We start from the raw sequence: 26,194 nt of genomic DNA, 5'->3' as shown, positions 1-26,194 counted from the left end.
CCTATTTCCAACTCTTTATCTACTCTCAGGATCCTCCTCAATGGCTTCAGCATGTGGAGGCAGCCTTGCTCTAATGGATGCGGGTAAGTGGGGATGCATGAAATTCTGAAATTTACTGTTGATGATATGTACTCATATGTATTATTTTTACTTCACTTTAACGCTGCAGCTAGAATTTTATATCTTCCAATAACCTAATAAAAGTGTCAGTTATATGTAGGATTAAAAAAACAAACCATTTATTTTCAAAACCAGTGTGTAGGATTTAGTGCAACTGAAATAGTGTTTGCCTTCCAAGCGAGTAGGAGAGAAACTACAAAGGAGAAGAAAAGGTCCTGTCTAGAGCCAGTGTTTGGTTTATCTGTTCTGGGCTACTGTAGAAGCATGGCCATTCATAGCGTAGAAAAGTGCCCGCTCCCTCTGTAGATAAAAACGGTTCATTCTAACACAGTGTTATTTTCAGATGATACATTAATGGAAACATATTTAATATTATATTCCATTTTTGCCTATAGATCCTCCTAAATGTTACACACTGGACCTTTAAAAGATTTTTAGACCGATAGACACACTATTTAAAGATGAATAGTTAGATTTGCTTCAGTGTTTCTATTCACAATTAGGAAAGTGCATTTGTGTGATTATATGTAGCTAATATGTCCATATCTGTGTCTCCCAGGTGTGCCCATCTCTTCTGCTGTGGCAGGTGTAGCAGTCGGACTCATCTCCAAGGCCAACCCAGAGAAACCTGCTGAGATCCAAGACTACAGATTACTAACTGATATTCTGGTACATATTGTGCAACTGTAGCTAGTGACCATTTATCACCACCAAGTGGAAGAAAGAGTCTAGTTAAGCAATACAAATCCTAATGAAGTTATAACTAATGCTGCTTAATCATAATTGGATGTTGAATATAAGCTAATTGCCATTTTCTTAACAGGGAATAGAGGATTACCTTGGAGACATGGATTTCAAATTAGCAGGAACAAACAAAGGCATCACTGCTTTACAGGTACTGTGTCATTGTAACATCCAGACAAACAGGGTCCTTTTTAGAAAGAAAGAACCATTGTTTGGCTTAGAAGACTTTATGGTAGCCATCAGAGACAATGAGAAAAGGCCAGAAACTAAATAAAACTGAAATGTTTTCGCAGTATTTGACACTGGTTTTGCATGTTAGCCATACAGTAGCTCAACAATATCACATATATGCTCTTAATGCTCCTTTGAGTTTCATCCTTAGGTCCATGTTTTACACTCCTTTACACGACTTTATTTAACCCCCAGGCTGACGTGAAGATCCCAGGTTTGCCTCTGAAGGTGGTCATGGAGGCTATCCAACAGGCCACAGGTAAGCTCACATGACAGTGAAATTGAACATTTTACGTGCAAGTGTGTACATGTTTGGTGGTTTAATGGCCTTTCTTTCAATTTTATTATGTTCTAGTGGCAAAGAGGGAAATCTTGACCATCATGAACCAATGTATAGCAAAACCCAGAGAGACTAGGAAGGAGAATGGACCTGTTGTTGGTAAGTTTTGTTTGTGTTTGTACATTTTGAAGGAAGAGGAGAGACATGCTGGGAACAAGATGAGCATGTTTTTGGTTCTGCACCTCTAGCTTAGCAAGCTGTTAGCTCAGCGGACTAGTTATTTTAACAGGTTGTGTGGTTAATTTGGTAGTTCAATGTGCATGCTAGTTAACCTAAAATATTGGTAGCATTATAGTCAGTCTAACGTGATCATATAGGAGCGTATGCTTTGGTGCTTTAAGATGAGGTAGACGAGGGCCATTTTTTGGCTGTTGCTTCGTGCGTTTTAGCTTGACACATGTTAGGCAGTTGTACTGGGTTAGTATGATATTGTTGAAAAAAGTGATTATAACCTTTCTATGGCAGGTTGTGTTGAGTGTGTTGGTGCAGGTAAAGAGAGGGTTGGTTATGGGAGGCTGGAACACCCAGTTGAGCCTTCTTGGTGTCATGGGTCCAACTCAACAAAACACCAGTCGCTGAGAGGGTGCCCACCTGATGACCCTGTAGACCTGCCACTCCGCCACAAATTCATTTTGGTCAGGTCAAGGGGCATAATTCAAGAAACGTTTTCATACTAGAGGGGTTGCTGATTAGTGGCTACTGGTATCTTACCTGGTGGAACCAGTTATAGACAGCTGAGCGGGTTACAGCATTCAGATGAAGTTGCCAGTGTAGTTTAATCTGAGCAGATACAATGTAGATGTAAGTCCGGGTTATGCCATCAACTGCCTGCTCTTTGCATGTGTTAGGATCAAACAGTGCGGTGTCTTGATAACTGATGTGTGTGAATTTTATTCTCACTTCAGAAAATGTCCGGGTGCCCGTTTCCAAACGAGCACGCTTCGTTGGTCCAGGGGGCTATAACCTCCGCAGGCTACAAGCTCAAACAGGTAATGTGTTATCTAAAATTCATATTTAACAGATTCAGAAAACCAACGAGAGAACATCTTTATGAGTGAAGTACAGTGTCCCCTTTTCAGTCTGCTACACAATACAGACTTTTTAAACAGAATGTTGAAACTGTATATTTTATTTTTCTTCTCAAGGTGTGACAATAAGTCAGGTGGACGAGGAGACTTTCTCTGTGTTCGCTCCAACACCAGGAGCCATGAGCGAAGCCCAAGACTTCATCACTGACATCTGCAAAGATGATGTGAGTCTCACTCTCCACCACTTGTAGGGATGTGGTATATTACATATTACAATGCTGAGAAAGAGTGACATTAATATGAACATGGCACTGTTTGCATGTGTGTATACATATTTATATGTACAGTATGTACATGAACATACATGTGTATTCTTGTTTTGTGTTGCAGCAAGAACTGCAGCTGGAGTTTGGTGCCATCTACACTGCCACCATCACTGACATAAGGTAAAATAATGCATTGCTGTGTTTACTGTAAAACAGTATTAGATGCTATGTCATTAGCTCTCAGTTTAAACAGTTATCTGTCTAGGAGGATTTTATTTGTGTTCTCAATAGTCAAAATCACATTGGGAATATCAAATTATGGATAAATCAAACTTTAAGCATCAAAACAGCTTCGGAAGCCTTTTCCTGCTCTGCTTCAGGGACATTGGTGTGATGGTGAAACTTTATCCCAACATGAGTGCTGTCCTGCTGCACAACTCACAACTCGACCACAAACGGGTCAGTGAATTTGCCCCTGCATACTGTGTTTGTCTGCGTATCCATCACTCTACGTGTTTGATTATAAAATCTCCTTTGTATTGTCCATTTGTAGATCAAACATCCAAGTGCTTTGGGTTTAGAAGTGGGACAGCAGATACAGGTAAGTGTCAATAACTACAAACAGTGTTGTCGTAGCGTGTTTACATTCTGGGCTCATTGTCTCTTGTTGGACTTACAGGTCAAATACTTTGGGCGGGACCCAACGGACGGCAGAATGAGACTTTCAAGGAAGGTGCTCCAGTCTCCTGTTGCAAGGGTTGTCACGACGCTAAGTGAGAAGCAGAGCATCTCCATGAATTCAAGCAACAGCCACACGACCAGCACCGATTTGTGACACACCAACGCAACACTTCTGGCTTTACCATCAAAGTGGATTTAAACTGATCGTGTCACGAACTGAGCCAGTGCTCTACATAAAGAGGTGTACCCTGCTGTTATGGGTATGGACGAGAGTGAACTGTGTAGCTCATCAAATCCAGTGTCCTCCTGTCATTGTGCTTCAGTGGATGTGCACAAACTGAGATGAACCCTTGGATAATAATGAGCACATGACACACATTTCAAAACTTGTATTTTTAGGTATTCCCTTTTTATGGTGTCTTGTTTTCAGATTTGCCACCTCAGCTAGCATTGACAGCATCAAGCAGTAAGATGGTTTTCTTTCAGTTCTCCCCAACACTGTCATGTAGTAGCCAACAAACACAGAGCAATTTAACAAGGGTTAAATGGTGGTGTGGGACTTCCATATTTGGTGTCCACATGGTGGTGTGTCCTCTAAGCTGCCAGGACAAAGATATGAATATGTTGTGTTGAATTTACACTATATTTGTCATATGTTAATAAAACAGTCACTGGTTGCTGACAGAAAAATTGTCACAAATTGTAATCAGAAAAAAAGGTCACTCCAAGAAATCAAAACGGTATAGAAAAAAACCATACCATAGTCATACTAAAAGTAAAATCAGGTGTTAGACATTAAAACCGAGGTTACAAGATATGAGGTGGAATAAAAAGCAATGCAATAGAACTGGATAATAAACTTAAACCCGATGCGGCCCCTTTTAGTGACCAGGCAGTGATTTAAGTTTAAGATCCTCTTCGACCCAACTTGGAGCGTGCCTAGCTATTTCACCACTGTAATTGTAAGTAAAAAGGCTGACTTTATACATAACTACTGTAATTCCTGTCTTGCTGGCTTAAATTGGGATTTACACAGAACCTCATCATCAGTTGTAAGTCCCATGAAGACAACTGCTTGATATGTGCAGGATTCATCTGATGGGGTCCTCAATAATCTGATGGTAAAGAGACACTGTCCTACACCCACAAGATGGCAGTGGCATAAATGTGGGCAAAAGTAAGATCTCCATGGGGTGACAAGACAATTTCAATACAATGAATTACACTCTGTAAATGCATACACTCTTCCATTTAACTAACCCTAACCCATGTTGTGAATTGGAAATTGTTTTCTGATGAAGAGAAAGAACAGAAAGAGTGATACTGCTAGGAGCATTATCAGTTTTAAGTACAGTACTTTAAGCAGCACGAAGTGGGTTTTTCTCTAGGCTGCAGGACCTTTGTAATGCTCAATATCTGTACTAATAAACTGAGGTGGTGAAATAATTTGTGTGTCTGTTTGTCTTACTGATCCTAAGGACAAAAACGCTTAATGTCAAGTTCTCTGGAACGTAGAAATATATAATAATTCATACAGTCCTTGGAAAATTATGTTAAGAAACTTATTTTTCCCATCCCCATCGGTTGTTAAGATTGTGCTGTCATGTCTTTGTCTTAATTAAGTAGTTAGTATAGTACCGAACTGTATGAATATCCATTACTTAAAAAGCAGCTCAAACAAATGCCAGTTGTGTGTCTACATGAAGCCACCCGCAGGCAACAGCTGCTGCTATTACCCCTGTCGCCTATAGGGGGCGCTTTGAACTCGTGGTAACTGCGGTTTCGCCATTGGACGGTGTCGCTCGGAGGAGGAGACCCCGCGGCGGTTAGCGCTTGATTGACGTCGAAGAAGAAAAAGAACACAAGATCGGATTACAAGATGGCGGTCTGTGGACGTTAGCGAGAAGGCCGTTAGAGTTGTTGTGCTCTCTGTGAATTTCACTGTTTGACACCAGGGGCCTCTTGTTCACTAGTTACACGGCGAGAACGTAACATGTTTATGGAATAGCCGCCGATATATTCGACCGCCGTTGTGAACTTTACTTAGACGTGCATGTTTTATAACATGCGGGTGGAAACAAAGTTAACAGGTCGAGGGTAGGAAACAGCAGACGGGTGAGGCGACAGCTTGTTAGCAGCCAGCTAGCCTGCTAGCTCCGACTCGGTTGACCATGTCGGACACTCGGCGGCGAGTGAAAGTGTATACGCTGAATGAAGATCGGCAGTGGGACGATCGGGGTACCGGACACGTTTCGTCCACGTTTGTTGAGCGGTTGAAGGGGATATCGTTGTTAGTTCGGGCAGAATCAGACGGTAAGTTCTCAGTTAGCAGAGCCGCGTTGACGTTACGTTGGCTAGCGTCAGCGTGCTAACTCCCGGTTGTTCGGACAGACTGCTTCGTTTGGCCAACATGTTTACTTGGTTAACTCATTGGGCTTGTTTCCTTTTACTTTGCTGCAGCATTCGGAGCCAATTGTTTTAGACTGCTTGAACAACCCACCAGCTTTAGTCCAGCTTTTAGATGTAAAGCAGTCATTTATGGAGCGGCTAGCTGGTGCTAGGTAGCTCTTAGTAGCACGGGGGGGCCTTCAAAGTCTAGTCTTAAACGTACAAACTTGTTATTGCTCATGATAATAAACCATTATATATTCACACACACATCGTAAAAAGTAAGTAACATTTGGAAATGCTAGCGGTGGATAAGAAACCCAGCTGCTGTTTGTTCTAACTTTGTATTTTTGCAACATTGTTTTAATTGTCACATTGTGTACGTTGACTGCTCAGTGCCAGACAGACTCATTGACCTTAACCTTCAGGAATTGGTTAAGTTATAATATGTTAATCTTTGTTGTGATCATTCGCACTGGCTCGGGAGTGAAAAGTTACCCAAGTCTTTGTGTTTTAGGGTCTCTACTATTGGAGTCGAAGATAAGCCCGAACACTGCATATCAGAAACAACAGGTAAGAAAAGCTGCTACAACTTCTCACACACATGTCGGATTCAAATCCTCAGTATTTTTCACAATTAGTGTTGCATTGTAATCATTTCAACAAAGAGGCTTTCTGCTGGCAAGTACTGCTACAATAATGCAGTGCAGACGATGTAAATTCACCACCTGGTTTGGTTTGTAAACGTGGAAACAAGCAGCTTATATGCAAGTCACTTCATTACAATACCTGAGCTAATTCTTTCCCTGTCGTTCACAAAGTGGTCTCACATTATTTTCTGTGTGAATTAATACAACCGTGTTTGAGTGTGTCCTGTCAGATCAGGTCATGATAAGGTTTTTCATTGTGTAAAGTTTGATGTTTCTTTCTCCTCCTTCAGGACACACTGATTGTCTGGTCGGAAGCAGATAATTATGACCTTGCTCTGAGTTTCCAGGAAAAGGCCGGCTGCGATGAGATCTGGGAGAAGATTTGCCAGGTAAAGTCAATCCAGTTTTCGGGTTTTATTTATTTTTTTTAAAACCCGTATTTTTGTTCTGTGCATTGTTGAGAAGTACACACACAGTTTGCTGGTGCTGAAATCATATTGACGCTGCCATAAGGGACAAGAGGCAATACATTAATACTTGTAGTTTAATTCTTCACTTTGTATTTACCAACTTTTTTTTTTCCCCGCCCAGGTTCAAGGCAAGGACCCTGCCCTGGACATCACCCAAGACCCCATTGATGAGTCGGAGGAGGAACGCTTTGAGGAGATTCCAGAGACAAGCCACCTGGTGGAGCTCCCTCCTTGCGAGTTAAGTCGACTGGAGGAAATTGCTGACCTGGTTACCTCTGTCCTTTCTTCGCCCATCCGGAGGGAAAAACTGGCCTTGGCCCTGATGAGTGAGGGCTACATCAAGAAACTCCTGGGTCTCTTCAGAGTATGTGAGGACCTGGACAACAGGGAAGGCCTACATCACCTCTATGAGATTGTCCGTGGTGTCTTGTTCCTGAATAAGGCGGCCCTCTTTGAGGTGATGTTCTCTGACGACTGTATCATGGATGTGGTGGGCTGTCTTGAGTATGACCCCGCGCTGGTTCAGCCTAAACGGCACCGGGAATTCTTGACCAAGACAGCAAAATTCAAGGAGGTGATCCCTATCACGGACTCTGAGCTGCGGCAGAAGATCCACCAGACCTATCGGGTGCAGTACATCCAGGACATCATCCTGCCCACGCCGTCTGTCTTTGAGGAGAACTTCCTGTCCACACTCACCTCCTTCATCTTCTTCAACAAGGTGGAGATTGTCAGTATGTTGCAGGTAAGGGTCCAAACCAGGTAACTTGTATTGTTCTTCAAGGCACAGCCACTGTCGGTTTTTCCTGTACCAACTTTCATTTTCAGTCCGTTGAATGGGTTGCAGTTGAACATTTCTGCACGTAGAGTATTTTTCTGAGTCTACGCTGTAGTGTGGCTAGTGCCTCATTTTCCACTGTGTTGCCACTGACTACATTTTGTTGACAAATGCAAGCGAACCTGTCCTCCTGTGGTTCCAGACAATAACGTAATAACATGATTCCATCATTAAATGTGTTGATTTCTTCTGGGAAAATGTGAAATGTGAAATCATGTGGAAACTAAACTTGAGGTTTTATCTAAGGAAGCCTTGTTTACAATAATTTGGGTAAGGATTGTGGTAATATACCTGTACATGTTGTCATCAAACAATGCATATGGGCACTTGGGAGACATTCAATTTTATGGTAGTTTTTGTCTACTAGTGAAAGATGTGTCTCTGTATCAAGTTTTGTAATGTGACGATTGACCCATTAAAGATGTAAAATAATAAACATTTTTGGAAGGTCATTCAGCAAACAAGTTCCATTGTACTGTAAGTGGATTTCAATATGGAGCTCATGTGAGGCATGTGTTAATTGGAAATAATTTGTACCATACATAATTTTTATGATGCATGAACAGTAGCTAACAGTCCATCCGTTTCATATTCAAGTGTTCAGCATCCAGTGATTGTATTTCAGGACTAATGAGAAGTGAAGTGGCTGTCTCTAGGAGTCATGGGCTTCCCTCAGGGTCGCTGGAATAGTTCATTTTCTTGATTCTTGAATCTTGTTTCTGCAAAACTTGAATACACTGTTGAATACAACTGTCCAGGATTAAGTTTTGTATTCTTCCTTTGTCTTAGTATTTTAGCCTTTTTTTCTTAACTCTGTTTTCCTGTGCCACAGGAGGATGAGAAGTTCCTAACGGAGGTCTTTGCGCAGCTCACAGATGAAGCCACAGAGGACAGTAAAAGGAGAGAGCTTGTAAGTCAAAAACATTATGTGTGAAATGTTGTTGTGTTTCATTGCTGGGACAATTAAAATGGCTCACTATTACGTTTATTATGTAGATTCAGTCACACCTGACTGTAATGCCATTTCTTTGGCCACGGTTAAAAAGTTACTGACTTTCTGCACAGGTTTTCATAATTTTGATGTGAATTGCCTCTTTGTCTACTGGCTTGTATTACAACATTGGCAACATTATGTGAAGCTATGTACAGACGGTGGCAACAAATTTCCATGAAAGGACAACAAAGAATTCTATTCATTCAGCAGCGAAGGCTCTCCCTGAGATTGAAAGGAAATAATTCATTCTATTGGCCGATGCACTTATCATTTATTCAACTTTGGAAAAGCTTCTCATCCTCGAATGAAGAAGATGAATGTGTTTGAGACAGATCCAGAAATTAATTTCCCCACTGTTGTACAATCTCACAAATGAAACAATGCTTGGGGACATTGTTTTTGTCAATGACTTTTTACTGTTTGCTCTAAATCAAAAACTGCTGACCACCCATTACACCCATTTTCTTCTCTCCTCAGGTGAACTTTGTCAAGGAATTCTGTGCTTTTTCACAAACGTTGCAGCCGCAAAACAGGGACGCTTTCTTCAAAACGCTGGCAAATCTAGGCATTTTACCTGCTCTTGAAATAGTCATGGTATGTTCGGGCATTGCATAAATGTGAATATCTAATCTTTGGTTTAACTTATTCCATGTTTCTTTTTTGCCAACTAGGGAAACATTTTATGTGTGTAGAATTCTCTTTGTTCCTGTCTTCATCTCTTTCCCTCTCCTGTTCAGGGAATGGATGACCTGCAGGTGAGGGCAGCAGCTACAGACATCTTCTCTTACCTGGTGGAATTCAGCCCCTCCATGGTCAGGGAGTTTGTCATGCAGGAACCACAGCAGACAGACGATGTAAGCGCCTAAAGATCACTGTCAACAAGCTTACACAGTTCAGTTCAGTCCATGATTGCATTTAAACAAATTCTACATATTAAAAAAACATTCTCTGTAGCAAAGTATTTTATGAAAAGGGAATTAAGATGAACTCTCAATATCAAATGGGCTCTGAGATATACAATAGAGTAAAATGCGAAGTGGATGGACGAGGCCTACAACTGGCAGAGAAACCATAAACTATGCATTGATTATAATTGATCTACTGGTTATCAACAAGGCCCACTTTTTACTAACACTTCTATTCATAAAAAATGTTTCACAATCTGTCTTGTGAATACATTTTCTTCCTGTTTGGTTACGGTTGCTTTACTGTGTCATGAAGTTTTTGTTGAATTTCTCTTTTAATCTGATAACCTCATTGGAGCAGCATCCTATTGACACTATTCTCTGTTTTTGTTCACAGGATGTTCTCCTGATAAATGTTGTGATCAAGCAGATGATTTGTGACTCAGACCCAGAGTTAGGAGGGGCTGTCCAGCTGATGGGTCTTCTCAGGACGCTCATCGACCCCGAGAACATGCTGGCTTCCACCAATGTAAGCAGGACCCACACACACAATCTGAATGCTAAACTGATATAAGATTATGCATTGATGGCCAGGATTATTTGTCTAACTCCAATCAAACATGTAAGCACACAAGGATAGCTGAATTGCTGTTACACCTGACAAGTATATCTATTTTACTAATTTAGTTTCCCACCTAAATTGTGATGCCTCCCAGACACACCCCTGTTTGCTTCATCCAACACCAAAACATCAACAGCACTTATCAAAGCTTCTTGTCATTTGTTTCCTTTTAGAAAACTGAGAAGACAGAGTTTCTGGGTTTCTTCTACAAATACTGCATGCATGTCCTGACTGCTCCTCTGCTGGCCAACACGGCACATGACAAAAACTCAAAAGGTGAGCTGGGGACAGAGGCCTCATGTAAACTGAAAATGTTTCAGTCTGTAAGATAAATAGAGAATTTGACTGATTATTCTGTGTCATGGCCTTTCAGATCTGCAGGAGGGATCAACTAAGATCAATCCAGTCTGTCCAGGTGGGTGTTATGTAACTCAACATTAACCATGAGCTGTCAGAGTTTGCTGGAAATGACTGTTATTGGAGCAGAACATTATATTTTAATTTCACCCCAGTCTCACACTTCTTTGACCTGCACCTCCTAGAAAAGAGAGAAATAAATGACTAGGAATGATGCTGTGGCTGTGATTTCATACATCATATAAAGAACACTTCCAGAGCTGAGAAGTGTTATAACCAATGTTTTGTTTAAAAAATATTTGACTAGAAAATGTATATTCTAGGATTGCACACTTGGTTTCAATTGATTAACTGAAACTGATCTGGCTTGTTTGGAAAAGTGGCAGAGACTGTAAGGTATAGTCTGCAGCTTCATGTGAATTTTGGAAATGTTAAATTGCATTTTCGTAATGTCCTGGTGTGAAATATTTTTTGTTTGTTTATTTTGTGTAGACAACTTCCAGACAGCTCAGCTGCTGGCACTGATCCTGGAGCTTCTGACCTTCTGTGTGGAGCACCACACATATCACATCAAGACCTACATCATGAACAAAGACCTGCTTAGGAGAGTGCTGGTGCTCATGAACTCGAAACACACCTTCCTTGCTCTTTGTAAGTCCCCACATAAATGGTTTACACACATTCACACACCTTTCCTTCCATTCACATGGACTCAGTCAGATGGTAGACTGCAGGCAGACAGCACCATCCACACAGACTGGCTCGGTGGCAAAACGAAACATCCATGGCGATGTGTTGCTATGGTGATGTGTCGTTTACAGAGAATTTAATAATATATATTAGGTACAATTATTTAGTGTATAATATTGTATGTAATTTATTTATTATTAACATGTTATTGTATTGCCCATGTATCCCCTTGTGTAACATCCGTTATAAATTCTGTGGTAAAAATATTTTATCTTTGAAAAGCAGTGCCTCTGCCAGCCTCGTCTGATTTTAGCATCCGGCTCTCATCCACTAACATGACATATGGTTTCCCGTCTGTTTGACTGAATCCATGTCTTGGCTTCTCTAAATGTTCTATCAACGGTTATCTTACTTTCTGAATTACTTCTTCCCAAGAAGTTAGAGCTTCTTTTTTACTACGTTGTCTGTTTTGTTCCAAGGTGCCCTGCGTTTCATGCGCAGGATCATTGGTCTGAAGGATGAGTACTACAACCGCTACATCATCAAAGGGAACCTTTTTGAGCCTGTCATTAATGCTCTGCTGGACAACGGCACCCGATACAACCTCCTCAACTCAGCCATCATAGAGCTCTTTGAGTTCATTAAAGTGGTGTGTAGACACACAAAACATAGCGTTATAAAAAGTGTGTGGCACTGAAAGTGGATTGTTTGTGATTTTCTGCCATGTGTTCTCGTTCCAGGAGGACGTCAAGTCTCTCATAGCTCACATTGTGGATAACTTCTACAAAGCACTTGAATCCATTGAGTACGTCCAGACTTTCAAGGGCCTGAAAGGCCGGTACGAGCAGGAAAAAGACCGGCAGAGTCAGAGACTCAACAGGTCAGTACACTGATTGGAAACAAAGGTCAAAGCATTGCAGTGATCTTTATCTTACAGATGTTATTACTTTTTTAATATTTCCAGTTGTCTGCTCCATCATACGGAAAGGAAACAGTGTTTTTTCATTGAGCAATTTTCCCCCATAGATATCGCAGAGATGCACGGTCGTTGGACGAAGATGAGGAGCTGTGGTTCAATGATGACGACGATGATGATGATGGAGAGGCTGTGGAGAAGAGCCGAATGGAGGATGACTTCTCTGACAGCTACGGCAAGTACATGGAAGCCAAAAAAGGTAGGCTTTTACTGAACGTATCCGGCTTGAAACGTTTTGCCCCAGATTGCAACAGTAAGTTTGATGTGTACGGTCTCTGTTACTGCAGGAGCTGCCAATGGAGCTAATGGTGCCAACAACAATGGGAAAGCTGCTGTAATCCCACCTGCCTCACAAGCCGTCACTCCAAACAACAGTTCAACTTCCTCTGTCAAAACAGTTGCTCTTCCTGCCACACCAGTCGTGAAGGTAATGCATCTCTACAAGTAGTGCTGTGATCCCAAAATACTGTTCTGTATATGCTGAAGGGACTGGATATAAACTTTGGAGTGAATATATAATAATATATATATACCGTATTATAAATAGGGATATATATATATATATATTTTTAAATTCCTGTCAATCATTGTTCCTGTTTCTCTTAGACTGCTCTGGTTGGTTTGGTGGACTACCCTGACGACGAGGATGAAGAGGAAGAAGATGAGGAGGAAGAGCAGTCTCCAAGGAAGCGGCCCCGTTTGAGCTCTTAAGGCTAATTGTCCTGTTTGGTCGTTGTGGACGGACACTGAGTCCCTCCCATCCTCCCTCCTCTGGTCGTCTCATTGGTCCTTGGCCTGCCTGTGCCACCTGTCAGTCTCACGGAGGAGACGGGCAAAGACGAGCTCCCACCTCACTCAGTCCCTCCTGATCTCTGCTCCTCTTTTCTCCCTCAGTGGAAGGAGATGGAGAGCTTCTCTTTGGAAAGAAAGACAGTCTGTTCCTTTGGCCCGTTGATTTTACCTCTTCATTTTACCAACCGCCTCCTCTACGAGATCCCAAACTCTCCCGTCTTTCTCCTGAGGGGAAACTCATTGACCCTTTGCAAACGTGTCCCTCCTCTCTTTCATAACACTCTCCTGCTCTCTGTTCTCACCTCCTTCTGAACAACTTTCTCCTCTTCGTCCACCATCCTACGTACCGACCAGAGAGGCTGCGGTGGAAATAACAGTGCCAAGGCGGTTCCCTACTCTGCTCTGTTGCTATAGCAACAGCAGCAAGGAAGCTGAGGTACTTCAGCAACCCCACAGGAACCCTCACATGTCCTCATCTGAACTGTCTCCCTTCCATCCTTCTCGAACCCGAACCAATGAGCTGCAGAGACAGAGGAAGCCAGAACACAACCAGCCAGTGTATGAACTGTTCAGCAGGCCAGTCAGGCTAGCAGGACTAGCCGTCATAGTTATAGAAAGCTTGACTGGCTGAAGTAGTGTCTGCTGCCCTGCCACAGAACTGTTCACTTTTGTTGGGGATAGAGGGATCTTGGCAACATAGAAGAATTAAACAAAATGTTGAGAGACAAGGGAGGTTACAAAATGTACCAGGATGAAAACTCGGCAGTAATGAGGCTTAGATCCAGAGGAGCAGGACTCAAACCTTCAAAAGCCATGGCGTCAGTTTGGCCAAGGCACACACAAAAACACACACGACGTCTCACACACAGGACTGCGTTAGCCAGAAATCCTGTATTTCATGAATTTTGTTAAAAAGTACTGTACAGATGATTTTTTTTTTCTTCTTTTTAATCATTTGCCCCTGATCTGATTTTCAAAGGGGAGCGAGATACCTACCTACCTGTGTATTTTTGTTGTTGTTGCACAAAAGGTGGGGGTCACTGTTCACCCTTTCAGTCCAGTTCATTTGATTCAATGTAAAATGCAGAGAAGTTGCAAATGCTGGTTTTAAAAATAACATATTAAAACTGCAGTAAAGTCATTTTTGCAGCCAACATATTGGGGATGTCTGGAGTTTTGTATTTTTAGTGGATTTAAGAATTTAGTGGCCTCATTATGATGCACACAGAGCCCAGTTTTTGTGTTTACTGGGTGACAAACCTGAGCTGTTGGTGTGCTTAGAGTAGATTTAGTGCACACTCTTCTTCTCTCAGACAGATCTCAGGTTCAGAGTTCAATTTGCATCAGAAACAAAAAGCTACCCATATGTGCACTGTAACACTGCTAGCTGGTGAAACATTTATAAGTGAATGGAGCAGGATTCTAGTAAGACATAAGGTGCTTGTATCCCTGTTTGAAGGTCCAGAAGTTTCAGCACCAGTTTGATCCAGCTCAGAAATATTCACCTTTTGTTTTACAGTTTTATTTGGCCTGTTCATACAAACAACTCATACAAATATTTTTACAGTTAATTCAAACTACATGATCTGATGAGCTGTTTTAGTTGATGAAGAGAAGATGATTTAACCCCAATGTCGATGCAGTGCAGTTTTTAATCAAACTGGAGTATTTCAGGCACAACACACAGGTTTGACTTTGTCAGAAGGCAATGAGACATTTCAGTGTCGGGCTGAAACATTTCTCGTGTTGCATCTTCTCTCCTGGTCTCACCACAAGCACACTGAGCGGCAGATGAAGGGAATCAAAATTTGCTTAACGAAATGCTAGAGATCACGCCGACCTTTGTCTGCAGCTTCTGAGTTAAACCACAAACAGCAGCCGGGTAGGAGCACAAGTAAAGTTATCATGGCCAATGTGCTTCTCAGGAGTTCAGCAGTACATGAGCAGCCAATTGTCTTTCCTCCTGTCTGTTAGCGTCACCCAAATGACTGTTTTTGCTCTCCCTTGATGAATTTGTACCAAGTGCATTTACTACCACTATCCATTCTTAACATTTGTATGAATTTATTTGATAAGTTTTGAAATTAAATGTGACCCTGACATTGAACTTGTTGAATCAAGCTTTGTTTTAATTTACCGATTTGGCAATTGGAGCTACAAAATTTCTAATTGATCCTGGACTGTTCCTTACAGTTCAGCTGGTTGTATCTGATAAAATCTTCCAAAATTGACACTTGATATTGTAACCTAATATTTGTGCAAATTTTAGGATATTTCCATTTCTTGGAATAGTAATGCTTTTCTTCCTTGCTCTAAGAAATTATTTTACAAGTAACTTTGTTTTGACACGTTTTTGTACCAGGAAACTTGCTCGTTCAGTTATTTGTCATTGAAGTGTGGGTAATAAATCCCATTTGGCTCTGCAAACGGTAAGGCCCCTTTTTCTAGATTAAAATAAGATCGATCTGAGAGTAGCGACTAACTGCCTGTAGCTTTAGTTTTTATGCATACAGAGTCTGGAGTCCAAGTCGTTTCTATAAAATGTGATTTATTAAACAGCATACATGAAATACTGAATTCCTTTAGAAAGCGACACTGTTCTCTTGGCCCCTTTTAATGAACACATGAAGGAGTGTTCACCTTGACAACTTCCACGGTGCTCTTTGACTAGGATGAGCTGCTACTGTGTTATCAGCTATATGATGTACCGGCTAACTCTTCCCTCTGGGAATGCTGGAACAGTGGGAAAAATGAGACTGTACACTTGTGCTAGCTAATGTTACCTTCACCTCAACAGGAATCTCTCAAACAAGTCTTTTGCCAGCATTTCTAACCCTTAACATGTCAGTTGTCTCACCAAATGGCCCCTTTCTGTGTCCAAAATCACTCATTTCCTACATAACAAATCGAGCAGAAAAATGGTTTTCATTACTGACCAGTGTAGTGTTGCATAATTAACATTTACACATCTATCAATAGTGAAACACTGCATTGTAAGATTTCTGAGCAAGTAGTGTACATTCTGTGAACACATCTTTATTCCAATATGGGATTTTATGCCCTTACAATTAGGACACTGCAAAGGAAATGTGCACCCAGTGACACAGCTCAGGTTTCTAGTGCTGTGAAGTAAAAATCAGCTAAAAGCTATCAGGAAGCCTAGTAACATTGTCCTGACTGATCCGTGTGCTTTTCAGGCTGCCTGCCATTTTCTGAACCTTAGTCACACAGATGCAACTGTGTAACAGAATACTTGAGTGCTTTCTTATGAGTGGAGACTGCAACACATACTGGTACATCCATAATATAAACGGAGGTGTATCTTCTTCCTCTAGACAGCAATGGAAAGAACTCTGCAGAAGGAAGATCTGATTCTTTTTATCTCTCTTTGGAAAAACCCTGATTTGTGTTACAGAAAGTGGATTATCTGGCTGAAGGAGTAGTGTAAAGGAAGCCATGTGTTTGATTAACAGTAAACAAATGTAAGATATAAATGAGAATATTGCAGGTGAACAAGTCATTTCTTTATCACTTCCTCCTTCAGCTTGTCAGCCAGATGTTTTCTCTTCTGGAGCTTCTTCCTCTCCTCGGCAGATATCTCCTGCATAAAGAGACCAAACCAGGCAGTAGGGTTAACAGCCAGACAGATTAATCACCACCAGTGGCTTAGGACAAAATGTTCAAGGAGGGGAAAAGCGGTGGTAAAGACGACAAAAACACAACCAAACACACAAATTGTAGCAGCTAGACAACTACGTGAAAACAGCTGGGAATATGGCTACTGTATGCTACATCTGGATTTTTGAGGTTTTCGATGTGTGGTCAAATAATCATACTTATAAAGCTTTACACATCTAAAATGCAAGCTTCCGATTCAAAACCTAAAGCATACAAATAGCGTCAATCCACAGTGTACACACATTTGTGGCTTTAAGAAGTCGTTAACTGGAGTAAAAGAGCTGCAGCCTTTTCTGTGCTTGAGACTGAGGACTTCCAGTTAAGTGTGCGCGAGACCGAGCGCGACAGAGGGGAGAAGGCACTACACAGCAAAACCTTAGCAACATACTAGGCATGAATGAGTACAAGTGTTCCCATCAGGCAGAGGCAGCTGATGGATCACCTTCGGTTTGGAGGAGTTAGCAGAGTGATGTGCTGGAGGAGGATGGGGAGGAGGAGGGGTACAGGCCCCATTCCTCTGGGACTGACCCACTGCCTCCTGACAGGCCAGACCGGGTCAGATACAGGCAGAGGGAAATGAAGGATGATGCAAAGAAAACCAAAGGAAAAAATCCGGAGGAAAAATGTGGGTTAAAGAAAATCTGGCAAAATCAAGGATGTAGTTTTGGAATTAAAATTAAAAATATGACCAAAATGAAAAGTATGGATATTAAGTCTAAATTAGGTCCTGGCACAATTTACTGTCAAAACTGAGAGACACAACTACTACTAATACAGTATTCTATTAGTGACTTCAGTAGGCCAAGATACAGAGTAATAGTAATAACATTTAACATCTAGTAAAATGTAATCAGACCATCAGACATGTTCCGCAACAGTCAGGTGGTTGATCCTGACCTCGGACCTCTTACGGCTATAGTTACCGGGGCTGTGGTGGGTGCCTCCTCTGGAGTGGGCGTCTGCAGGGGTTTCTGCTGTTCTTTTTTCAGCGCATGCAGTTTGTCTCGCTGCTGACGCAGATACGCTGCCCTCTGCTGGAGCTGCTCCTGCTGAGACGCCGACAATTCCTGAAGGAAAGTGAAGGTAAATGTAAACGTTACATTTTGGAAACACTATGGATTTTGCCAAGTTAATGCTCTTATTTGAAAATGAACCATCTAGAAGAATCTTTATTTTCTACAGTTCAACTCTGACGTGGTGGTGTGCAAACTAAAAATATGAGACAGTGAGACATTAAAAAGTTTCTTCACTTGATTGTGGTCATGAGGGGATGTACTGTATGTAGCGAGCCGGCACACTCACAGTGTATGGCTTAGAGAAACCAGCTTCCCTGTGCGCCTCTTCCAGCCACGCCTCCGCTGCAGTCTGGCTGCTGCTCTGATCCTTGGTGTCTGGACTGAAGCTCACCGATGATTCACCAGATTTACCAGATTTTACCGGAGCTCTCACTGCTGGAAGGACTCTGGACTCCACACCATTACTGCCACAACCTGCACACACACATATTTAAGCTTCAGACAACCTGAGTTTAACTCTTCATCTGCACTTAATACATGAAATGTATAAAGTGTAGAATGCATCCGAACTTGATACATTGCCTGTAATCCACATTTTCCTTCAGAGGTTAATAGGGTTTTGAAAAGTATGATTTGGATTTATTCAAGAGTTGGTGGTGAAGAGTCTGAAGCTCTTCTGAGTTACCTGGTGTGGGTTTAGATGTGGAGCTGCTCTTAGCCGCACTTTTCCCATCTCCTCCTCCAGCCGTCTTGCTCTCTTCTTTTCTGACAGGTTTGCCGTTGACCTGGAGGGAGGGACCCACGAGCATTCATGTATTACAGATGACACTGCATTAAAATCGGGCCCACTATTAGCAACATGCTAATGCTGGAAAGCAGCAGCTATGACAGCACATACAGTCCTCGGATTGGATACTTTTAGACATTAGTGTGTCTTACAGAAAAACAAAAGCCATGTTTTTCAATTGGTTTTAATCTATTGATACTACATGGGCTTTAAAACTACAAAGCTACTACATCAACAGATCTACTACTACGCAGGCTATAAAACTGAGAAGTTCATCTGCCCTCAGGATGCACTGATACCTACGTTGTGAATATAACACAATATATTGTGTCCCATACTTTACATTTTGTTATCAGAGAAAATCCCTCATGCTCACCTGTTAACAAGAGCATGCCTAACGTGTCAAACATCTAACAAAAGGATCTTGATTTTCAACTCAATTCACATACCCAGTTTACACATTTACCTAACCTTTTCACTCAGTTAGCCATTACAGATACTGCTGAAATGGTATTAATGCAACCTTAGATTGGGCAGTAAACTGTGGTGTACTTGTTGTTAGGTCAGCGGTTAAAATATTACTACGTGGATGGTTCAGTTACCAGATAAAATTCAGTGGCAGTGTTTCCGTTCACTAGTGGGGTGTGGTGACCGTTACTGCTGCGGCTGTCACCGCTCCCCTCAGCTTTGGCCTTCGCATGGAATAAATAGCATAATGGAGACAAGTTATAAAGGAGAGATGGGGCTTTCGAGGGGAAAGGGATGTTGGCAGTTGGTAGCATCATAACCAATCTGAGCTGTTAGGAAAATGATGACAGATAAAAGTCCAGCAAAGGTAACGCCCATCTTTCACTGAGATTCCTTGTTGGTGGAGCCAGCAGGAAAAGCCTCACTGGGTTCATGTGAGGTTCCACTGTTTGGCTGGTCTGCATTTGGCTCATACAAGTTTTGATGCCTTACCTTGGCAGTATTGCTTTGTTGGCTGGGAGCAGAGGTGGTATTCTGGGCTTCACTGCTTTCTGCCATTGGCTTATCAGAGCAGCTGCTGGAGGTGGAACCAACCTCTCCCTCTAATAGCAGCCTCCTGGACATTTCCTCATCATACTCCTCTTTTGACTTTCTGAGGACAAAGCAGAAGGAGAGAAAAGGTCGGGTTTTTCGACTGTTCAATATTAAAATTGATCCAGGGCTTTTTATGTCCTTTGTCTGAATTTTCACTGTGCATGTATTAGCCCAAGGAAAAGTCATTTATTTTACAAAGCCTAAAATGTCTGAACTGCAGAGCATTCAAGAGCTCACTTGAACCACTTCAGAGTATGTTTAGTAACCCAGGTGTGGAAGGAGCCTAGTTAATCTAGAGTTAGTGTTAGAGAATAGAAACTAGAATAAGCACCAACGTTAGGGATTTCCACATGATAACCATGCTATGCTCTAACTTGCTCACAGGGATCACCAGGGCACCACACACAGATCCTTTAATTTGATTTATTTAACAACTTAAATTGCCTTAGAGGAGACTTGCGCAAAGCATTTACCAGTAGGTATACAGATATAGAATGAGAGTTCATATAAAATAGTAATTTTTATTTCAGCATTTTGATCATTATTCCAGCTGTGATTGTGAAATAATAAATAAAATCATGCTGCTTATTAAGCAATATATATTTAACAAAAGGAAGTACGTCTTCATTATTTGAAGATTAACTAACCACCTTCTCTCAGTGCTTTAGGTTCTCAGACAAACTCCCTAAGCCACTGCATTTAAGTCATGTCAGTACAGAATGAAAGTCAATTTGTGGACTACAAACCTGGTAATCCAAATCAATCACATTTAGTTGCCTTAAAACGTTCAAGGTATGTTATTCTTGCATGATAATGCAGTTGCCACCAGGTACTCAGGAAAACAATTCATCATGGTGCACTGAAGTGCTTGTAGGAAGTAATTTGCAGGAAAGCTTTGTATTGACAGTATATCTGGAAGGGAGGAAGTGCAGGAGAATGCAGTGCTGATAAGCAGTCCAGGTACCCTGGTAAGACAAAGGGGATAAAAATACTATTTCCCCAGTTGTTTGTTTAGTGCCAATCCCCCCAACCTAAATTAGCTGGACCCTAAGGAGCTTAAGTGCGGTCCCATTAGACTCAGTGTGTTCTACTTGGCTGCGCTGCCACTAGTAAAATCCCATTAGAGAGCAGAGGCAGGAGCTTCTAGAAACCTTGGCACATACGACCAATGTGCCCACGTCTACTGACTTATGCTGTAAGATGTGCAACAAAATACATTTCAGAGTAATGTAATTGTGATATTGCAGGCTAAATACATAAAAAAAACCATTTTAAATGAACACTGTCAACCACTGCAATCTTACACAACTGATTTCTGTGCTTGTTGTCAGAATTCAGGGAGTAAAAAGTCAAGCCACGTAAGAATAAGGTGTTAGCTAACTTATCATTGCACCCCTAACATCACACACCTGCATGTGTGGGTGTGAGAGAGAGCGAGAGAGTGAGACAGTAGGATAGAGAGAGAGAACAAGGGACTTACTTGAGAACCTCTTGCAGGATTTTCATCTCTTGCTGCTGCAACTCTGTCATCACGTCCACACCATCAGTCAGACACTCTGGGAGGGCCCCTACAGACACACACACACACAGGCATATTACTCGCAGCTATATTAGTAGTGTTTTCCGGTTTGAGAGTGTGTGACTGGGTGTATATAGAGTATGTTCGTTAATCCAGCATACCGTTCCTTTCTTTAATGACTCTGAGGGCTTGAAGCTGCAGTTCCATGTTCTTCTGGACCATCAGTGAGCGAAACACCTGAAAGTCATCCGTAGCCAGAACTGGCTGGAACACCGACTGAACAACAAAAACAACAACATATAAGACCATGAAAAACCCCTGTATCCACAGTATAATGATGAATGGCGTGACAACTGGGCCGAGAGAAGCATTTGACTGTAGATAATGTGTCAGTACACACAGCTATATAAAACAGTATATGTATATGTGAGTGAGTCCGAACATACTGTGCTTTCCTGATGAAAATTATCATTCTGTAAAGATCAGTTTATTGAAATATTAGCAGGCTAAACCTTACTCTTGCATAGCTACACTTGTATTGTCAAACTCACTGAGGTCAGAAAAACAATCAAGATAGTGACACATCTAAAAATCTGAAACCATTTAAAAACCTAGAAAGTTGAAAATAACAGAGAATTCAAAATTGATTCTCTATTCAAAACAATTCCCGATTCAAAATCTATCCTTAATATAGGAGTGCTAATTTCAGGATCCACTCTAGTCCACTGTGCAAATGCTTGCGTTCAGTTAAAATGAGATTGGCTGAATTTCTTGCTGCGCCATTTTAGATAGGTATGAGAGCTAACATTAGCAGTGACTGACTGGCCAGAAGCCACACTGCTTGCTGCAAACGTGTTTTACTGAAGCCGTAAGTCAATATTGCAGCGAGGAGAAAATTTAAACTATAATTAAGATGGGAAGAAAACGGATTTAAGAATACATTTTTGGAAGTCGGGAATAGATTCAGAATCATAGAAGATAAGAATCGCAATTCTTTCCCTCCCCCGCTAAACAACAAAGAGAAAATAATAAACAGGCAATGTTCCTATGAGGGAAGTCTGGCCCCGTTAACCCCTTGCAGATAAGGACAGCCATGTAAAGTACTTCAAGTGTGGTAGGCACTAATAAATCCAGACAAAAATTAAACTATGTTTGTACACAGAGTGATACTTAGGCCTAATCTTGGACTTTAGCTTCCTGTCTGTTGTCAAATGTCTATCCCCCATCTAGGCTAATGCTGGGCAAATCTTTCTGACCAACCTTAAATACAAGATCAGTGTTCTTAGTACAATTCAACCGGGTCACCAGCTTCTCAGTGTCTCTCTTTCTCCTCCTCCCTATTAACGTTTGTCAGTCTCTCTTATCTCTTATGCTGTTTCTGCCTGAGGCCCAAACCTACAGTACATCCCATTTCCCTGAGTAACCTAATCGCAGAAAAGGTACAGTCAGCTTCAGTAGGTAAGTCTAAAGAGACATGACACCGCAACACATTCCTCTGCCACTCGCTAGTCTGTCTACTGTATCCCAGTTGTCAACAGGAAGATCAAAAATCACACTGAACAAATAAATAAGCAGACTTGAGTTATGCAGCAAAACTATTTTTGACATGACCATGTTCTCCCTTTGCCTTATTCATTTTTAAATAATTGTGTCTTCACTTAATTGTTTTCTCTATTGCCTTGTGTTATTTTTCTTGGGTTAAGACAGTTCAACAAACAAAACAAAAAAAACACAAGAGCTTCATAAGAGCATAGACATTCAAAGCAAGCACGAGTAGGCCACCAGGCACCAGCAGCAGGGTTCACCCCACCTGCTTGCTCATGACTGTACAAACGTGAGGTTTACTGTCCAACTCGCTGCCACTTCATCAGGTGCTGCCAGTGTATTACCTCAGACCTGTTTAATCTGTTTATCTGTCCCTGCTTCTTAACATGGCCATGAGTGAATTAGCAAAAAACCTTTTCTAGAGAGAAGAGTTGAGTTTTCCCACTGACTAAACAACACTGTTGCATGAATCCTCAAAAAAAAAAAACCCACAGAAACTGATGTAATTTCACCAAACTATATAAAATGAGACGAAGAAGAGGCACATCCTTCATAGATTTTCTGTAAGAAAAAACATGGGAGCACTAGAGAGCGGAACAGTTGTAGACAGTCTGCCATAAGGACCACTGAACAAATACAAAGAGCTGACAGGTCACATGGTAGTGCAACGTTTGACTAACATGTTAAAACTGGCAACAACACGAAGGGTGTCATGTCAGATTTTAGGCGCAGTCATAAAAACATGAGATTCCTCGTAGCCAGGGTAAAGGCAAAGAATGAATACTACTGATGGAAATCTGTTGCTTGTAACTAACTGCAGGCAGAGGCTTGCACTGTGCTTACTGTAATTCAGGTAACACACTTCAGCCTGAAAAAGCAAAGGCACGACACTTATATAAGACAGATCCAAACAGAGCAAATGTGGTTGTAGATTACGTCACAAACTGGATGCTAATGTTGCTGGTTCATCAGGAAAACACATATCTGCCTTAAAGGTGGAAGAGATGGAGAGCAAGAGCAGCTAATATGTTTGGCACCATGTAAAGAGCAGCATAACTGGGATTATGTAAGCAAATCCCATCCTTTATTCTCCATTCAGGTTAACTGGCAGGCTGACAGTGGTGTGCCACCAAGGAGCTTAACGTACCTGCAGTGTTTTAGACTTGGCAAAAGGAGAGGTGCAGGCATCCAGAAACTGCTGCTCGTTGATGCCAACCTCCTGCATGTAATTATCTAACAGCTTCTCCACCTAACAAAAACAAAGCAGCTTACATCAGTCAGGTTTGACTCAGCAATATAATACAACTAATGAATAATGCTGATGGGGGAATATGTGAAAAAAGGGCACTTTGTAAAAAAAAAAAAAAAAATGTACAACTTTCAGTTAAGATGTTTGACACATCTGGACCAAAGACTGTACTCACCAGTTTCTTATACTGCACATGGATTTCTGTGTATGATAACTTATTTTCATCTTCGTCATCGAAAACTGAAAACATGAATAACATGTAAATGTTAGTGATTCAGCATTAATGCCGTGCCAGGAGGAGATAGTTGAAAAACACCCTCTAAACTATCTTTATCTAGCTATGTCCACTGCCTCTGGGGGTCGTGTTGCGTTAACTGCACACATAAAGTGAACACTCATGACCTCTCTGGTGGCTCTGCCGTCCACCTCGCTAACGTTGCCTTTACAGCGGTATGACTTGCTACCTTTATCATCACCTGTGTGCTTCGTGGCTTAATGTCGAAGCAAATGTCCTGAAATTGGGGTTAACTCACAATAGGGACTTGTATTGAGTAGAGTGCAGAGGTATAATGCGGTAGAAAGACACCAAATACCATATATTACAAACATAACAAAAAAAAACGTCGCAAGTTAGCGTTAGCTTAGCTACCGCGCTAACGGTGCACAGCTCCAGAAAAGGCTTTTTACAGTGTAGCCAGATGTCCGAGACTGAACACGGCGGATAAACTTTACCTGTGCATTTGTTTTCCATAAAGTCCGTGACAGGAATGACCCATTCGGGACTTCCCAAGTAGCCAACGATGCTCTCTACAACCCATTCGCAGTCATCCTCAGCCATGTTGGCCGCCGCTGGGTTCACGTCAACAACAACAGCACCAGCACAGCGATGTTCCTCGGGTCGGCGCGTCCAGCTCCACTACACCAGCGCACACAGACGGGGAGATACATCTGGTTCACTGTCCTTCATGAAGTAGTCCCCATGGCGCGTCGCTGTGCCTCCTCTCCTGACGGGACGGGACGGTCTCCGAGAGGAAAAGCGCACTCGTGAATTTGCAGGTCGAGAGTGGTGACGCCTAATCGGTTGCTAAGGTAACCGTTACGTCAGCCCACGGTTGCTCGAGCCCAGGCAGCTACCAGCCGCAGGAATCCGCTGCTGGCTCCCAGCTTCACTCCGGCTCATGTCTCCGTGGACATATGCATGTCTCCGTGGACATATGCATGTCGCCGTGGACACTTGCATGTCTCTGCTGCATACGATCCTAAAGAAACACCGTCTATTTTAGCACCTTAGACGTTTGTAAAGATGTAATCCAGTGGTGGAGCAAGTTTTCGAAGGCTTTACTTTAGTAAAAAGTAGAACCACACTGTAAAAATCCTGCGTTGAAAATGTTAAGTAAAAGTATGTACGTATAATTAGGAAAATGTACTTAAAGTGTTAAAAGTAAAGTAGAACCCAAAGCAGAAAAATGGCTCCTGTGACTATTATACTATTATATATTATATCATTAGATTATTATTACTCACATTATGCAACAGCAGGATTTAACTGTTGTATTTTGTTTGTATTTTAATTATCTACTGATTATTTTTTGAGTAATCAATTGATTGTTTGGTTTGTAAAAATATATAGTGAGAAATGCCAGTCACTATTTTCACTGGGCCCGGTGCTCAATGTAGGGACATATCCAGGAATAAAAATCTTTATGACAGGGTCTTAAAAGTCCTCTGTCTGATGCATCCTCAGCATGATTGTATGTGAAAGAGGCTGTGAGTTTCCAGTGCGGTCACTTTAACCTTACAGTGAATTGGGTTCTTTAGTGTGGTCAATCAGGTGAATATTATCGGTAATTATTCAGTTTTTAATCAATATGTTCCTGTAGCAACCTGGATACCCCTCTGCTTAGCCAGAGGCATGTCCATTCAGGCTACCTATAGGGCCTGACTGACAGCCACGGTGCAGTGATGTACTAAGGATTAACTAATGAGGTAAGCCCTTGCTTTAATTAACAGCATTTGTATTAAGGAAACCCAAGTAACATAAAAAAAAACACAAATGCAGACACAAAAAGCTAAGAGTTTTTTATTAAGAGTAAAAACTTAGCAATCAGATAATTCAGTAGTGTGCATTAACAAGAATATTCAATAAATATACATTCCTTCTGTATTTTTAAAGTTTTATAAGATTTAATTGTTATCTCTAGAAAAGCTCATAGCTGCTGTGCACAGTTCATAAAGGCAGGGCATGC

The 26,194-nt window shown here is 41.6% G+C and overlaps 3 protein-coding genes across 5 annotated transcripts in view; 2 read left to right on the top strand and 1 right to left on the bottom strand.

The window, feature by feature from the left end:
* The window catches only part of LOC118329471 (polyribonucleotide nucleotidyltransferase 1, mitochondrial), a 10,146-nt gene extending 5,290 nt beyond the window's left edge, over positions 1 to 4,856 (top strand). The window contains exons 18-28 of the mRNA XM_035663676.1: positions 30 to 83; positions 680 to 789; positions 944 to 1,015; positions 1,291 to 1,354; positions 1,451 to 1,534; positions 2,341 to 2,424; positions 2,581 to 2,687; positions 2,854 to 2,909; positions 3,110 to 3,188; positions 3,283 to 3,330; positions 3,409 to 4,856. Of these exons, the coding sequence (XP_035519569.1) occupies positions 30 to 83; positions 680 to 789; positions 944 to 1,015; positions 1,291 to 1,354; positions 1,451 to 1,534; positions 2,341 to 2,424; positions 2,581 to 2,687; positions 2,854 to 2,909; positions 3,110 to 3,188; positions 3,283 to 3,330; positions 3,409 to 3,564 (914 nt within the window). The 3' untranslated portion in view covers positions 3,565 to 4,856. The remainder of the gene's footprint in view (positions 1 to 29; positions 84 to 679; positions 790 to 943; positions 1,016 to 1,290; positions 1,355 to 1,450; positions 1,535 to 2,340; positions 2,425 to 2,580; positions 2,688 to 2,853; positions 2,910 to 3,109; positions 3,189 to 3,282; positions 3,331 to 3,408) is intronic.
* Positions 4,857 to 5,263: 407 nt separating this feature from the next.
* Positions 5,264 to 14,248, top strand: ppp4r3b (protein phosphatase 4, regulatory subunit 3B). The gene is made up of 16 exons (XM_035663353.1): positions 5,264 to 5,723; positions 6,316 to 6,371; positions 6,739 to 6,837; positions 7,040 to 7,663; positions 8,589 to 8,666; positions 9,228 to 9,344; positions 9,488 to 9,604; positions 10,053 to 10,184; positions 10,451 to 10,553; positions 10,651 to 10,692; positions 11,127 to 11,285; positions 11,804 to 11,973; positions 12,065 to 12,204; positions 12,351 to 12,499; positions 12,588 to 12,727; positions 12,907 to 14,248. The coding sequence occupies exons 1-16, from the start codon at positions 5,582 to 5,584 to the stop codon at positions 13,009 to 13,011; spliced, it is 2,373 nt and encodes a 790-aa protein (XP_035519246.1). The 5' UTR covers positions 5,264 to 5,581; the 3' UTR covers positions 13,012 to 14,248.
* Positions 14,249 to 15,620: 1,372 nt separating this feature from the next.
* cfap36 (cilia and flagella associated protein 36) lies at positions 15,621 to 25,014 on the bottom strand. 3 transcript variants are annotated; one of them, XM_035663354.1, is made up of 12 exons: positions 24,681 to 25,014; positions 24,124 to 24,188; positions 23,847 to 23,948; positions 21,316 to 21,430; positions 21,116 to 21,203; positions 19,534 to 19,693; positions 19,176 to 19,265; positions 18,472 to 18,571; positions 18,073 to 18,260; positions 17,694 to 17,837; positions 17,213 to 17,308; positions 15,621 to 16,693 (listed from the first exon to the last, which is right to left on the bottom strand). In XM_035663354.1, exons 1-12 carry the CDS (start codon positions 24,784 to 24,786, stop codon positions 16,610 to 16,612), a joined length of 1,338 nt encoding a protein of 445 aa, XP_035519247.1. In that variant the 5' UTR covers positions 24,787 to 25,014; the 3' UTR covers positions 15,621 to 16,609. The 3 variants fall into 3 exon arrangements, with proteins under 3 accessions (XP_035519247.1, XP_035519249.1, XP_035519248.1); XM_035663356.1 differs by lacking the exon at positions 17,213 to 17,308; XM_035663355.1 differs by lacking the exon at positions 19,176 to 19,265.
* Positions 25,015 to 26,194: the final 1,180 nt, after the last annotated feature.

The sequence above is a fragment of the Morone saxatilis genome, unplaced genomic scaffold, assembly GCF_004916995.1.
Source record: "Morone saxatilis isolate NCDOM2014 unplaced genomic scaffold, NCSU_SB_2.0 Contig19, whole genome shotgun sequence".
Classification (NCBI taxonomy): domain Eukaryota; kingdom Metazoa; phylum Chordata; class Actinopteri; family Moronidae; genus Morone; species Morone saxatilis.
Note: the sequence above shows the minus strand (reverse complement) of the source record. Positions and strands in the feature narration are given on the sequence as shown.

Excerpts from the sequence above, each read along its gene's own strand:
- cfap36 (XM_035663354.1), bottom strand. The coding sequence starts at position 24,786 with ATGGCTGAGGATGACTGCGAATGGGTTGTAGAGAGCATCGTTGGCTAC. Across the intron at positions 19,266-19,533 it reads AACAAAGCAATACTGCCAAG|GCCAAAGCTGAGGGGAGCGG; the intron begins GTAAGGCATCAA and ends TTCCATGCGAAG. Across the intron at positions 16,694-17,212 it reads CTAACTCCTCCAAACCGAAG|GAGATATCTGCCGAGGAGAG; the intron begins GTGATCCATCAG and ends CTCTTTATGCAG.
- ppp4r3b (XM_035663353.1), top strand. The coding sequence starts at position 5,582 with ATGTCGGACACTCGGCGGCGAGTGAAAGTGTATACGCTGAATGAAGAT. Across the intron at positions 9,345-9,487 it reads CTGCTCTTGAAATAGTCATG|GGAATGGATGACCTGCAGGT; the intron begins GTATGTTCGGGC and ends TCTCCTGTTCAG. Across the intron at positions 12,500-12,587 it reads GTACATGGAAGCCAAAAAAG|GAGCTGCCAATGGAGCTAAT; the intron begins GTAGGCTTTTAC and ends CTGTTACTGCAG.